Raw genomic sequence first — 14,212 nt, forward strand, 5'->3', positions numbered from 1 at the left:
AAAGGCAGATTTTAGTGTCCTCCATCCCATTAGCTTATTTCGGTGGACCGACCTCTTCATCACCGTCTTCTGCATCGTCATCATGGGAGCTTCTACATCTCTTGCTGCCAATAGATATGTTCACTGTGATGAGATCTTATTGTATTTTCATGTTATATACATGTCTAGAATATATTCCTGCTATACGATTATACTAATTTATCAGTTCATTTTCGTGATTGGCTTGCATTCAGGCCATACAATTCGCAACTGAAGCAGGTATGAGAAGAATCATACTGGAGACGGACACATAAAATCTGAAGACAGCCCTAGAAAACAATTAGTTCGATTTGGCTCCTGTTGGTGTCTTTTTAGAGAGGCTAAGTTCTTGCTGTTAAGTAATTTTATTGATTTTCAAGTTGTTTACAAACCTAGATGTTGTAATAAAGTTGCTCATCTAGGCTCGATGATGGAACCGAGTGCCGTGATGGTGTGGCACGAGTTGGTTCCTACTGTAATGTCGATGGTGACCAGTGATCTTGCTGCACCATCGGTCTAATGGAATACAATGCAGTTCCATCAGAATAAAAAAATCCCTCCGCATGCAACAGCGAGTCAGCGACAAGCTAGCAAAAGGTGATCTCCTGTACAACGATGAGCATCCTGAACTAATAAACTCCACACCACCTTGTTCAGGAAGGAGTTGACTCCTTCGTTTTTCTTTTTCTCTGCACCTTCTGCGTACCCAAAACAGCTGACCAGCAGTGCATCTTGATCCTTCAGGAACTTGGACGCCTAGCTGATATAGCAGCACTCCTTTCTCTTCTCTTCTCTTCTCTTCTCTTCTCTTCTTTTTCTTATGCATTTTTGCCCTCTTTTGAGGTAACTACCACTGGTGAAAAATATCCATGTCTACGTCGTTGATGATCCCACTTGGCTGCTCCTCCAGATGATTGGAGCAATCATCATCCATACTGCAAGTGCAAGCATTCGCCCGTCAGTACGTAAACACAGCTCCGAGTTGCTGCAACCCAGGAAACATGCATTTCAGCTGTGCTGCGACGACCAAACGTTCTGACAACGTTTGTTCAGCCTCAGCTCACTGGGGAGCAGCAGGGATCAGTTAACTTACGATACACGATCGCCGCCAGCCATTCGTTACCAACACGCACCCACGTACTCGCCCAGCCAACGTCTATCGCCCACCTGCGGTGACAAATCATGATGTCAAATTACTAAGGTGAAAATATTTTCTTTTCACTGGAATCAGAGAGGCTGCGGATCTTGTCTCAACTTACTTCTCCATCGTTTGATTTGCGTTCCAGCCTACGAAGATCATGGCGAAGTACATTGCGCCCATGGCGAACACGAAGTGGAAGAAGCCGAAGCCGTAGGGGATGTCGTCCTCCTCTGCCTCGGCCTTCTTGAACTGCAAACGTACGTACGTTTGAGGTGCTTCAGTTTGAGTTGCACACCGGCCCCTGACCATCTACTGATGAACAATCCAGTCGAAATGAGAACAAACCTGGAGGCATTTGGAATCGATTCCTGTCGAGAAGGTAGCCGCGACGATGACGATAACGGCGATAACAAAACTCTGCCGAAGACATTACCCTTGTCAGATTCAGATAGATGCTGAGTCATCAGACTAGTACAGAACGGCAGTTAAGCTAGATATCAGCTTTTTTTTTTCCTGAATTTGGTAAACTTTCCACTGAACTTTTTTTTTCCCGAGGAACGAATTTCCACTGAACTACCATGAGTATCGCTGAAGAATGCCAAAGAGAGATACTTTACCGCGATGTTGACCCAATCTGCACTTTTTGCAACTTCTGCTTTCTTGTTGCAGATCTCCGTGTGCGGCTCGCTATTTTGGTGGAAAAAGAAAATCACAGCACAATGAAAAAGGTTGGAACTGTATGGAGAATAGACTGCTTTGAGATGCAGTCAGTCACATAGCTCACAATTTCGGATTTGAGCCCCCATCTCACCTTCTAATCGCTGACCAGCACAGAAACACAACATACACCCCCATCAGCCCTGAGGCCAAATAGCCTGCCTTGACCTGATTTTGAGGGCAAGCAAATGGAGAAAATTTATCATAAATTCCTGCCTGCAATTTCACATCTCATTTGAGAACGCCATGTCGAGAGCATGTGTTTACTTACCTTGGAGCTCATGGAGACGAAGGTCATGAGCTGGACGAGCACGAGCGTGATGGTGATGAAGAGAATGTTGAGCTTGCAGGTTGGGCTCGGCGCGTACCAGACGTACATCAGGACGATCCCCAGGAGTGACCCGACGTATGTGGCTATGGAGACCACAAGAACCTGCATGTGACTGAACCTCCATCGTCAGATTCCAGCATCAGACGGTGACCATGCATTGCAGTCACCAGGACAGTATAGCCAGGGCAGCATGGGCAGGTGCACAGGACAAACAAACCTACCATCTCTTCCGGTTTATCTCTGACCGGCAGCAGTCGTTGAGCCACGTGATGAATCTGGTCACGCTGACGAGCTGGATCACAAGGAACGCCCTGTTTGTGTTTGATTCCAAGGCAAGTTAGGACATGTTGTCTGGAATCTGGATCCTAAACTGAAGAACAAGAAACGTCTGAAAAATGCATGTACCCTGCTCCGAAATGCGCGACCTTCCCTGCAAAAATTCAGAGAAGCAAACACCATCGTCAGAGACAGCATGAGGAAGCTATAAATGAAAGCAAGATCATCGAGGTGATCGACCGGAGATGGGCAGGTCTGTCAGGACTGACCGTAGAACTCGACGAGCGGCGACGGCGCCAAGAAGGGGATGGCGGTGAAGCCAATCCAGAGGACGATCTTGGCCGGCCACCAATCGGAGTGCCACGAGTTCCGGCAATCCTGCACCTTCCTCGTGTTCACGGTGGACAGGAACATGACGAAGAAGAAGAGCTGAGAAAGATCATACATGGTCAAGGACTCAAGGGCAACCTGTTCTGTTGGCGATCGTCCAAGAACTCGAAATCAAGCTTTGTGAGGATCGAATCATATTAGAATTAGTTGCAAGGATACAAAGCAGCCGAGGCTGATACGGAGCACGCCTTCCGCTCCGAGGCAGTACCGCGCACCCTGGCAGACCTTGAGCCCTGCACACGCACTCCGATGATCAGATGAGCGAAGGACTTCTTGGCGTTTGATCGTGTGATGCGATGAACTTGTCAGTGTGCGTGTACGGGTACGGACGTTGGAGCTCGGCGAGGAAGGAGTGGCCGTAGTCGCGGACCGTCCAGGCGAGGAGGTTCGTGACGAGGAAGATGAGCGCGTACACGTAGCGCGCCATCATCGGGTTGGGCCCGAGGAAGAGCCTCGCGCAGGCGCAGCACCAGTCCTTCATGAGCCGGCCGCACCGCTCGTCGGAGGATCCGGCCGTGTTGGTCCCGTGGTCACCGCCGCCGCCCCGCTCTGCCTGGCCGGCGTCGTACCCCGCCGTGCCAGCCTCCGTGTCCACGCTGCTAAGCGTCATCCCAAGAACACCACCGCTGCTTCCTGCACACACACATAGGGAAAAGGAAAAAAAAACAGAGTGGTTCACACGCAAACGATGTGTTTCTTTGCGCCAAAGCATCATGCATCCTCAAGGAGTTCTTGTCTTGCTTTGTGGGCAATACTACCGATGATTCGGACACAGTGCTCCGGTTTGACTCGGATTGACCAAATTTGTGCCGCGGATTTATATCAGTCCATAACTAACTACTAATAATAACTACAAAATCAGTTGTACTGACAGTTGTAGTTTGCAAGAAAAAGAAACAACGTTGTGTCTTCCATTTTAGCATCCTTTTTCTTTCACTAGCTATAAACTTATGATCATGATTATCGCGTGTTTAAATGCGAAAGAAGCGTCAAAGTTTCCTTGCAAGCACTGCAAAAGCAGCATATTTGTGGAGTCTGAATTTCAATGTCTAGACAGGGATAGGGGATACATAAAGAGGTGAAAGGTATTTGAAAAGAAATGTAACCAGATAACAGGAATATATACGTGTAATATAACAATGCTTGGCTTGGCTTTAAAGAGAGAGAATAGATTAAAGAGGTGGTAACGAAAGCTCCATGTGTTAGAGCAATATGAACATGGCTTTCTATGACTATCAATCAATGTATCACGTGGAGCTTTGGATGTTTGTAGAGAAAAGAACAAAGCAGCAGGGCAAAGCATTTTGATGATGGTTGTGGAAGGGAAGAAAGCAAACGAATAAGATGAATCCCTTGAGGACTGGATTCGTGTTGGGATCGTTTGGTCATAATTCGGTAAATTCCTTCTTTTTGAAAAGCAATTCAGTATATTCTTTTCAGATATTATGCTTTGCTTGTCTCGTACAGCCAAGTAAACTTTCTTCGTGGCACTCTTCATGCTGCTAGTAGTAAACTTCAGCTACGTTACACATAGTCTGTCACAATCTACTCTACTAGTTAATTCTGTGTATGTAATAGACGATCTTCATTCTAGGTAATAATTTTGTGTGTGTGTGTGTGCGCGCACGCGCTTTGTACTAGCGAGAGAACTTCATACAGCTCTGCTATTGCTACATGAGCACATAAGAGTTTGTCTGCTTTGACAAAGAGTTCATCACACAAATCGAACTACTTTTCTTTCTCTGGGGCGTGGATTTAACTCTATTTTGTTGAAAAAGGGAACAAGAAATACAGATCCAGATGATCTTCTAACCAAGACGAACTATATAACCGATATAACGTGTTTTCAGGGTACCGATAGCACATCCATAAAGAACATGAGCACTGATCGATCGACATACCTTAGAGCCAGGTCGTCACATTTCCCAGTCCAGAATCCGATCGCCTCTCCAGCCAGCTCTAGAGAGGGAAAAAATGGAAGCAAGAAGGATTATCATGCAAGAAACGCATCTCTGTACCCTGGAGCTTGCACCCCCGACCAGGAAAGCCAAAACCAAATGATAGCTCTTGCGTACAACACAACGGTGGAGCCGACAAGGGAACAGAAAAAAGAACTCACAGCAACCAATCTCACAGGGAGCCGAACAGACCAACGACACTGATCAAGACCATGGCCATGAGCTGCAGAAGCAGAGGAGCAAGGAGGCAGCTCACCTTGCTCTTGTCGTGTCGTCCTCCTCCCACTCGCTAGCTTAGCTACCTGGAGCAGGCACCCATGGCGGCCATTGTTCGTAAGGCGTCCAAGATCACCGGCGCTGGTTTATATCCTGGACCGCGCGGAAAGTGCAGCGGGAGAGGTGGAGAATGAGCAGGCAGGGGAGGAAGCGGAGGCGGCGGTGCTGCCCCGTTTTTTCCCCGCCGCAAGCGGGCGGGCAGGTAGGCAAGCAGGCAGGCCGCCGGCTTGTTTTCACCACCGCTCCCTGCCGGTGGCGACCTCGTGTGTGGCTGTGTATCGCAATTCACAGAGCGCGCGCGCTGTGCCGCTGTCTCTTTCTCGGTCTCTCGGCTCTCTCTCCACAAACACACGCACGGCTTTAAATCGCGCACCGGTTGCTTCTACCGTATCGTGCTTAGAGATTAAAATTTTGTCAAAATTTTAGGAGGATGAAATATCTAATTTTAAAATTTTCTTTCACTAATACGTAGGATCTACAGAATAGATGATGAAAAGTGATAAAAAAATTATGAATTTTGATCTTTTCACGGTGAACGAAAACATTGTAAAACGAAATTGAATGAATCTCGGCACTTCTCTGCTGCGTAAGTAGGCGTGGCATCGTTTCTACTGCCTACTGTGCCGGTTTGAGCAGATTTTGGACGAAATTTCTGGGATTCCGGTACATGTAAATGCCGCCCTTTGGACGTTTTCAAATTCAGAACTCTGTTTGAAAATCCATTGCGAAAATTTCTAATCAAATTACCAAGCCCACCGTTCCAAACTGGCAAACAAGATCATGGTTGGGCATCGTGTTTCGAAACCTTTTGGTTTGGAGATGAATCATTTTCTCTTGGTCGGTGATGAGTGCCGCGCACCCAGCTGCTAGCGAGCCCGCGCCTGCTCGTAGAAACACCAATCGCCCCTGCCCCTCGCTAGTAAATCCTCCTCCTCCTGCTGCTGCTGGTGGCATGGGCAGGCACGCCACGAACTCGGCAACGGAGCAGTGGCAACTGGCACGTATTTTCCACTCTCAGATCGCGATCAGGTTATCGCCGGAAGACGCGTCAGGGTATGGTACCAGACCCACCCCACCCACGGGAGTACGGGACGGTGCATGGGTTTTGGACTGTGTCAGGTTGAGGTGGGGTGAGTACGGTTTGTTTTAGTTTTGGATCGTAGTTTTTATTTTTGACAATTTAAAGTTAAAATAAATAGATAATTTTTTTATAGTTTTTTATAATCCGTTTATTGGATTGTGGAAATTTACGAAGCTGATTTCTCTTAATTTTTTTTATAGATTGTAAAAGTTAATTTTACTAAACTGTTCATAAAAGTTTTTTAAATCTACGATCTATTTTTTTTTTCACAATTCAGCTTTTTACCATCCAGATTTTTATAATTCATAATTTATAATCTGTTTTCATAATTACCAGCTGAAACAGACACTTATACTGAAACGGCAAGCAAGCACGAGCAGGATCGTCGTCAGGCATTTGTGAGTCTCACCAGCGGCAGGCTCCATGTATGTCTGCCACCACAATTGCACGAGATTTTTTCTTGGCCATGTTGTACGATGCATGTTCTGCTGTATGTACGATGTGCGTACATGTACAGGGCAGTTTGAGTTTGTGTTCAGAAATTGCCTGAAGAATAAGAGCCATTCCCATTCGTGGTATTCCGAGGATACGTACGAAATCAGGAGTCTTCATCGTTTGGATACGAGCTCCACAATAAAAGAAATCCTTGAGAATTCAAACAGTAGGATTCGTTGAGAATCCGGTGAAATTTCCGTATTCGAAACAGAATAACAGACATGTGGATGGCCCAAAAATTTCGAGTCGCTTGGACCATTGTCCCTGGTGAGCCAGAAAGGATAAACCAAGAGTCTTCTCGAACATATTCATATTCGTCATATATTTATAATATCTGTGTCACAGGATGATGCCACTCTCCTAGCGAGAGGGCCGGTCAGATACGACTACTCATGGCCATCCAAGCTACCACAAGATGCCTATGGCATGAAAGTGTCAAGTGTGTGTCAAGTGCTAATCAAGTTGACCTCATCATTTAGGTCACCTAATAAGGCAAGAATAGACTTTTGTATCTTTTCGGACTCTTGTTTTGCGGTCTGTGTTTTTGTGTTTTTTTTAACTCTGCTTATTGAACTCTTCTAATTAATATAACATGTAGCTCTCCTTTCAATTTCGTTCAAAAAATCACCAGATGTGGCTTGATCACGAGAACGATGTAGTTTATTAGTTTTGTTTGATTTCGTTTGGTTTGGTTTAGAAGGGAGCAATGAGCCCCTTTGTGAATGAGCAAGATGAGAAGTAAAGTATGTTGCCCACACTACCATTATATTTTTTGATAATGAAAGTTTTCTTGACTCCTATTGTTACACAAATACAACCGTATAATAGTTTGCCTCTAATCTCTGCATAGCTAAGATGCACATATTTTCTCTCCCACGCATGAAACAACATAGGCACCACCCATCTTTTCCACCAAAACCACTTCCACATCTCAGCTCCACTCTCTCTCCTCTCATCCACCAAGAAGCAGAATCACCGCCACTTCAAGTTCAGCTCCTCTCTCTCCCTCTTGGTCTTCTCTTCCAGTGTCATCCCCGCACTGGTGCAGCGCTGCTGTCGTGCTAGACTTGCATCAACGCCTCCTAGGTGCACAGGCGCTTGCAACGAGCCATATCTTCTCACGTGGACAGCTCCACCTGAAGCCGAGCTGCTACGGTGGCGGAGCTATAGCTGTCGCGCCGCTAGCGGAGCTCCCCAGCACAGAGGTTGATGGAATAACTCTTGTGCGCTTAGTTTGTTAGCTGTTAGTGTGAGTCAAGTGCATGTTCAATTAGTGGGCGTGCACGTTTGTAGCTCGAGGCATGTTCAATCATGCCAGAGCAGGTAATTATTGAGTCGTAGGCGCGACATGTTCTTGATGTGCAGAATGGCACACGTTCTGGAGGGCATGGCACGTGTACAGGGTAGTGGCAAGGCCACGATGTCTTTAGTTTTCATGCTATTTAAGTTTTGCAATAGAGTCTAAAAATGCTGCCACATTGTAGCATAAATCTTCATGTGTTTTCATTCGTGTTCACATGAGTTCTCGAGCTTTGGCTCTAACACTTGGCATTAGAGCCTAACCGTTGATCCAGCCGGTGATGTTAGAGTCCTGGGGACCGAGGGGTGCTCAATCCTAGACTCCATCGTGCCGCCACCGTTGATGATCTCTAACCTCTGTTACACACTGATGGTGGAACCGTTACGGTGGTGACCACCATATCATGGTCCAACACATCGTTAAGGAGGCATCTATGCCACACTCATCCACATGAACTACACGGATTGGGCGCTTGTCAAGCAAGTGAATCTGCGAGCCCAGGGACTCTAGGAGGCGATCGAGCAAAGCGGCCGGGATGATTGTCTTGTGTTGGTCGCCATTCTCTTGGTCATTCCACTGATGATGCTCTCATCTCTCACAGTGAAGGACACTGCCAGGGAGGCCTAGAACGCAATCAAGATAAAGTGCATCGGTGTCGATCAAGTTCGTGAGACCAATATGCAGAAGATGCAACGCGAGCTCGGAGAGATCAAATTCAAGGACGGCGAATCCATGGACGATTTCGCGATGCACATCTAGAATCTCACCAACAACCTTCAGATCCCAGGTGACAATGCCACTAATGTTGAGGTGGTAAAAAATTCATGCAGTTTGTTCCAAAGTGGCTCTCGCAAGTGGCCATCTCCATCGAGACCTTACTCAACCTCAATGCGTTGTCCATCGAGGAGGTCATCAGACGTCTCCGTGCGGTGGAGCAACAGTACAGGCTGGGCTCCAAGTCTGATCCTGCACCACATGTCAACGCGAGCGACCGCTTGCTCCTAACTGAGGAGGAGTGGCAAGCCCGATTGAAGACGTGTGACGGCGAGGGCTGCTCAAGCCATGGTGGTGGCAACAACTTGACGCGTCGAAATGGCAATAATCGTGGGTGTGGTAGTAGTTATGGGCCGAACAATGGCGCCAATGGTGAAGACATTGGGCACTGGGCCAAGGAATGTAGAAGTAAGCCCAGGCGGCAAGAGCAGACCCACGTGGCTTAAGATGATGAGTCGTCCCTACTGCTAATGAAGGTTGTCATTCATTCTCCATCTCTGCGATTGCAAGAACGTCTAGCAACAACAACTTGTAGCCTGCAGGAACATCCAACGACGACAACTCGTAGCTCGCAGAAACATCCGGCGTGCGACTCCATCTAGCTATGTGAGGAGAGAGTCTTTGTGTAGCTTGGGTGGAATGACGAGAACCACGACAATGGCCCGTGGGTTCTCAACACCAGAGCCACCAATCACATGACAAGCTCCCGGGCGGTGTTCTCCAACCTAGATCCGATGATTTGTGGCTCCATTAGGTTCGGCGATGGCTCCGTCACGCAAATCAAAGGTTACAACAAGATCTTGTTTGCTTGCAAGAACGATGAACACCAGGCATTCTTGGGGGTCTATTTCATCCCCAAGCTCATCGCCAACATCATCAGCGTCGGGCAGCTGGACGAGATCAGCTTCCAGGTGCTGATTGATGGCATAGTGATGAGGGTTCGTGACCACGAGCAGTGACTACTGGCGAATATCAAGTGCTCCCCCAACCGGCTGTATGTGCTTGACATCAACATTGCATGGCCGGTGTGCCTGTTGGTGCATGGTGCAGAGAACACGTGGAAGTGGCATGCATGATTCGGCCACCTTAACTCCCCTGAGCTAAGAAAGCTTGTGCGGGAAGGGATGGTGCGCGGACTACCGGAGGATGAGCACGTCGACCACCTCTGCATCGGGTGCCTGGCCGGAAGCATCATTGAACGCCATTTCTGTCTCACGCCAACTGTCATGTGGAGCACGTCCTAGAGTTGGTGCATAGGGACCTTTGGGTCCAATCTCTCCGATGGCCCCAGGCGGCAACCGCTAATTCCTATTCCTCATCAACGATTGCAGTTGTTTTATGTGGTTGTTGTCAAGACCCCGAACCCAGGTTCCCCTGTGCCTCCTGTATCAGTCCCTAGATCAAGTAGTTGATACTCACAGAATTCAACAGAATGATATCAAATACATACTTCGAAAACAAATAAGCAAAATTAATACCTTAAAAGTAAAAAGATGGTCCGATGGACAAGAATCCACAGCAAACCAGTCAGGCAGAAAAACCTACAGCACAGCAGAGCGAAACGACGATGCAACCCAATGCCACAGGCAACCCGGGTGCGGATGCGACCTTAGACTTCTTCTCTTTGACTTCAGCTGGGTTGAGGTTGATCTCCAACTTAACAATATGAAAGCAACGAGACTGAGTACGGAAGGTACTCAACAAGTCCTATACTACTTCAAGAGGTTGATAGATGCATAATGGATATATCAAGGATAAGGCTTTACGGCATAGTTTTAAGCGTAAAACAGATTTTTTATGCAGGTATCCAGTTATATTCTCCAATGTTAACCTTTTGAATTAAATGTAACAAAACTTTTGAAAACAACTGCAGACATCTTCTGTTGGTACTGAGTATCACCTCAAGTCCCCAACGTATTAGAAGGTAACCTGGTAACAAAGCTGTCAAAACGGTTTAGAAGTAAAACGGTTCAGGCATCTTCTGTTGGTACTGAGTATCACCTCAAGTCCCCAACGTATTAGAAGGTGACCTGGTAACAAAGCTTTCGAAACAGTTTTAAAATCAGAATCAGGGTAACAAGTTATATCTGGGGGGTTTTCGGTCCTGGGAGGGGCTATACCTCACTCCGTAGTCCCTTTTATCACATCTGTTGTACCTTTAGTACCACACAGCTTCTGACAGATTGAGCCAAGAATCTCATCACATGGACATCTAGTCCACATACTCACTCATCAAGACACTCGCACCCGGAGTCTAGTCATTAGGGTTACTACTTTCGCATGTCCATGACCGTGGACACGGCTATTCGAATAGGTTTACACTCTATAGAAGTTGTACAATTTTACCCATGTGATATGCTCAGCTTCCAACCGTTGCAAGCAGAGGAGCGAATCATACCGAGATCCTCCAAACATCTTTTCTTATGGGCATTTCTACGTGATCCATCAAGCTCTTCAGGTCTCGTATAGAGGGCAGACCCCCAATGATCGATTGGGGCGGAAACTCCTTCGCGCGGAACCTGAAGACACTTGGCTCAACATTGCCTCTCAGGCCTCCTAGTATTATGCCCAACCCAGTCTGGTGAAAGAAGAGTCAAGTTCTGCCCATTCAAGACGCATGGTTGCACAGGGGGTGGCTAAGCATGAAGGCGCAATGACTCGATTCTTAACCGGCCAGAGCAGGTATCTTCTGGCAATGAACACTACAAATGTGGCTCAAGCCCTCAAGAGTATCCTCGTCCAGAGTACTACTCCACCTGCCCCTGCCAAAATTATTTTCACCCATTTTTACACATCTCCTACCATATTCCACACGATGTCAAAGATTTCACAACCATCACGGAATTCATAACCATCAAGGATTCATGATATATGAGTTAACATTGATAACAGTAAATCTATAAGTATTATGTCATTTGTAACATAAAAATACAAGTATTATAAATAGTAACATAAAAATATAAGTATTGTGCACTAATTTTATATAAAATCTAATTTTAATTAGATTCACCTAAAATGATCTTATTTTTCTTCAAAAATCCTAGAATTTTTTTACATGTTCCATAATCCATATGCAACCTATTTTAATTGGACTCACTAAAAAGCCTATGTAAAATTTAAACTAAAATTCTCCAAAAATACTACTTTTATAACTCTTAATAATTGTTAGGGCCTCAAATAAATTTCCAAAAGTATGGAAAAATTCAATATTATTTTTCTTATATGATGGACTAATGTTTAAGTACACATGCTTTTTAGTGAGTATAATTAAAATAGGTTACACATAGATTATGGAACACTTAAAAAATTTAGAATTTTTGGAAAAATATAAGACCATTTTTAAATAAATTTAACTAAAATCGGGTTTTATGTGAAATTAGCGCACAATACTTATAGTTTTATATTGCTATTTACAATACTTATAGTTTTCTATTATAAATAACACAATACTTAGTTTTATACCATTTACTCTTTTTAATGAATAAGGAAGATAAAGAAGAAAAGAGAAGAAACAGAAAAAGAAGAGGAATAAGAGAAACAGATATGGATGAGCCCTCCTGGCTTCTCTGCATATGCTAGTCGTCTCATTGTCATGGATTGAAGAATCAAGAATCAACAAGTGGATTGGTCACTTGCTAGAATTCAACGGCTGAAAAGATGTCAGGCTTTGTTCTCTTCTTTTGGTGTTCAATTGTCCTTGACCAAGTGGAGGCAAACATTTCTGCCGGTGGGTTCCAAACTGTGCGTAATATGGGAGCCCTGGAAGCAATGATTGAGGACTGTTTAGACTGTAACTATATTTGCTAGTTTAAACTTAGTTAGCCTCAATTTTGTAAAATATTATTTGATTGCTGTCACCATTTCAGTTTGCCTAACTTTTTAGTCTCATAGCCTATTTGTCATAGACACAATATTTTATCAAAACTTATCTAAGATTAATTAGTAAATTTTCTTATCATAAAAGTATAGTAAAATTAACCTTAAGTAGTAATATATGACAAAATTAATCATGAACCAAATTCACCTATACACCGAAGAGGAGCCATTTGTTAACAAAGAGTGTCAGACTACTGTGTTGTACGATGAAGCGGTTTAGTAGCATAAACAGTGGCAGCTTCATGACCTAACACTAACAGTGAGTGTATCCTCTGTATTATTACGCTTAGCCTGTCTTCCAATTGAAAATAAATTCTATGCAGTGATACTACAGATATATCTTCATACAGCACCACTAAATGGTTACTATTTATCCTTAATATAGATCTCAAAGCGATGATAAAATTCACTCAACGTTAATTTTATATGTCAAAAGTAATAAAATATTTTTTTATTTATAAGAACAAATGATGAAGTGATGCTGCACGATGACACGAATACAACACCGCTTTATAGAATTTATTTCCCTTCCGGACACTCAACTGGCGTATCTTATCAATCGGAGAGTTCGTAATAACCTAGGTAAAAGAATAGTGAAGGCAGTCAGCATGCTGATCCAGTAAAAGTTGCACAACCAGTATAACGGTCATCTGGGACACAAAGCAAGCGAGATCAGATTACTTCCCCTCGAAAGAACCAAAGGCTGACGAATAGTGTTTGTAGCAGCACTAATACTCACCAGTCACCTTGGCTATTAAGTTTCCTAGAGTAGTTTTATTTGGCTTATTTTAACCAAAGTGTACAGTGCTAGTAGAACAGCTCTCCCAGACTTGACCGGAGCTAAAATCAGAGAGAATCACTTCTATATTTTGTATTACGAGATAAAAACCAAAAAATCTAATTTTCACCGATTTCTAACTGATCCTCCTCAATTTCAACATAATTTTCTCTTAAAAATCACTTCCACCACTAACATAACAAACAATTTCACAAACAGAATCACTTTTACTATAAAATCACTTCAACCATAAAATCAAAATGTTAAAAACTCAACCAAACCGGCCGTAAGTTCTGAAACAATTCTCCGGCATCAGAAATGTTCCTTTGACCGGATACTTCAGAAGCAAGCACGTGACACGAAAGCCAGGATATCAGCTCCTCGACCATGCCTGTCTCCAACAATATTCCCTTCATTTCGTTCCCTTCCCGATTCGCTTCCCCGTTCTCATTCCCTTTATTTCCTCTCATCTCCAACAGCTTCCTTTCAAGGGGAATCGCGAAGGGAAAGGAGAGAGAATTCCAGCCCAGAGGGAATGACTCTGGGAATCTCTTCACGACGGGAACCGTGAAGGGAAACCGTTGGAGCGCTGAAGGAAACGAAAATCCCGTCGTGAAGAGATTTTGACTCCTGAAGGAAAACCGTTGAACACAGTCTTATCAAGACAAAGAGACTAGAAATCCTGAATAAAGTTGCACCATCCTCACATGCTTTTGTATCTTTCTTAGGTTGACTCTCTTCGAGGTACTTTGAAAGCTAGCATGTCATTTTACATAAATTAGTTTCAGTTTAACTACCAAA

General features: G+C 44.7%; 1 protein-coding gene across 2 annotated transcripts; it reads right to left on the reverse strand.

Moving 5' to 3' along the window:
- Positions 1-449: 449 nt before the first annotated feature.
- On the reverse strand, positions 450-5,448 carry LOC133897016 (uncharacterized). Of its 2 annotated transcripts, XM_062338681.1 has the most exons (14): positions 5,088-5,448; positions 4,775-4,832; positions 3,204-3,506; positions 3,033-3,106; positions 2,753-2,912; positions 2,613-2,637; positions 2,429-2,518; positions 2,148-2,319; positions 1,971-2,044; positions 1,777-1,846; positions 1,505-1,576; positions 1,278-1,408; positions 1,112-1,185; positions 450-953 (listed from the first exon to the last, which is right to left on the reverse strand). In XM_062338681.1, the coding sequence occupies exons 3-14, from the start codon at positions 3,481-3,483 to the stop codon at positions 892-894; spliced, it is 1,284 nt and encodes a 427-aa protein (XP_062194665.1). In that variant the 5' UTR covers positions 3,484-3,506; positions 4,775-4,832; positions 5,088-5,448; the 3' UTR covers positions 450-891. The 2 variants fall into 2 exon arrangements, with proteins under 2 accessions (XP_062194665.1, XP_062193944.1); XM_062337960.1 differs by having other exon boundaries at positions 3,204-4,832.
- Positions 5,449-14,212: the final 8,764 nt, after the last annotated feature.

The sequence above is a fragment of the Phragmites australis genome, chromosome 1 (assembly GCF_958298935.1).
Source record: "Phragmites australis chromosome 1, lpPhrAust1.1, whole genome shotgun sequence".
NCBI lineage: Eukaryota > Viridiplantae > Streptophyta > Magnoliopsida > Poales > Poaceae > Phragmites > Phragmites australis.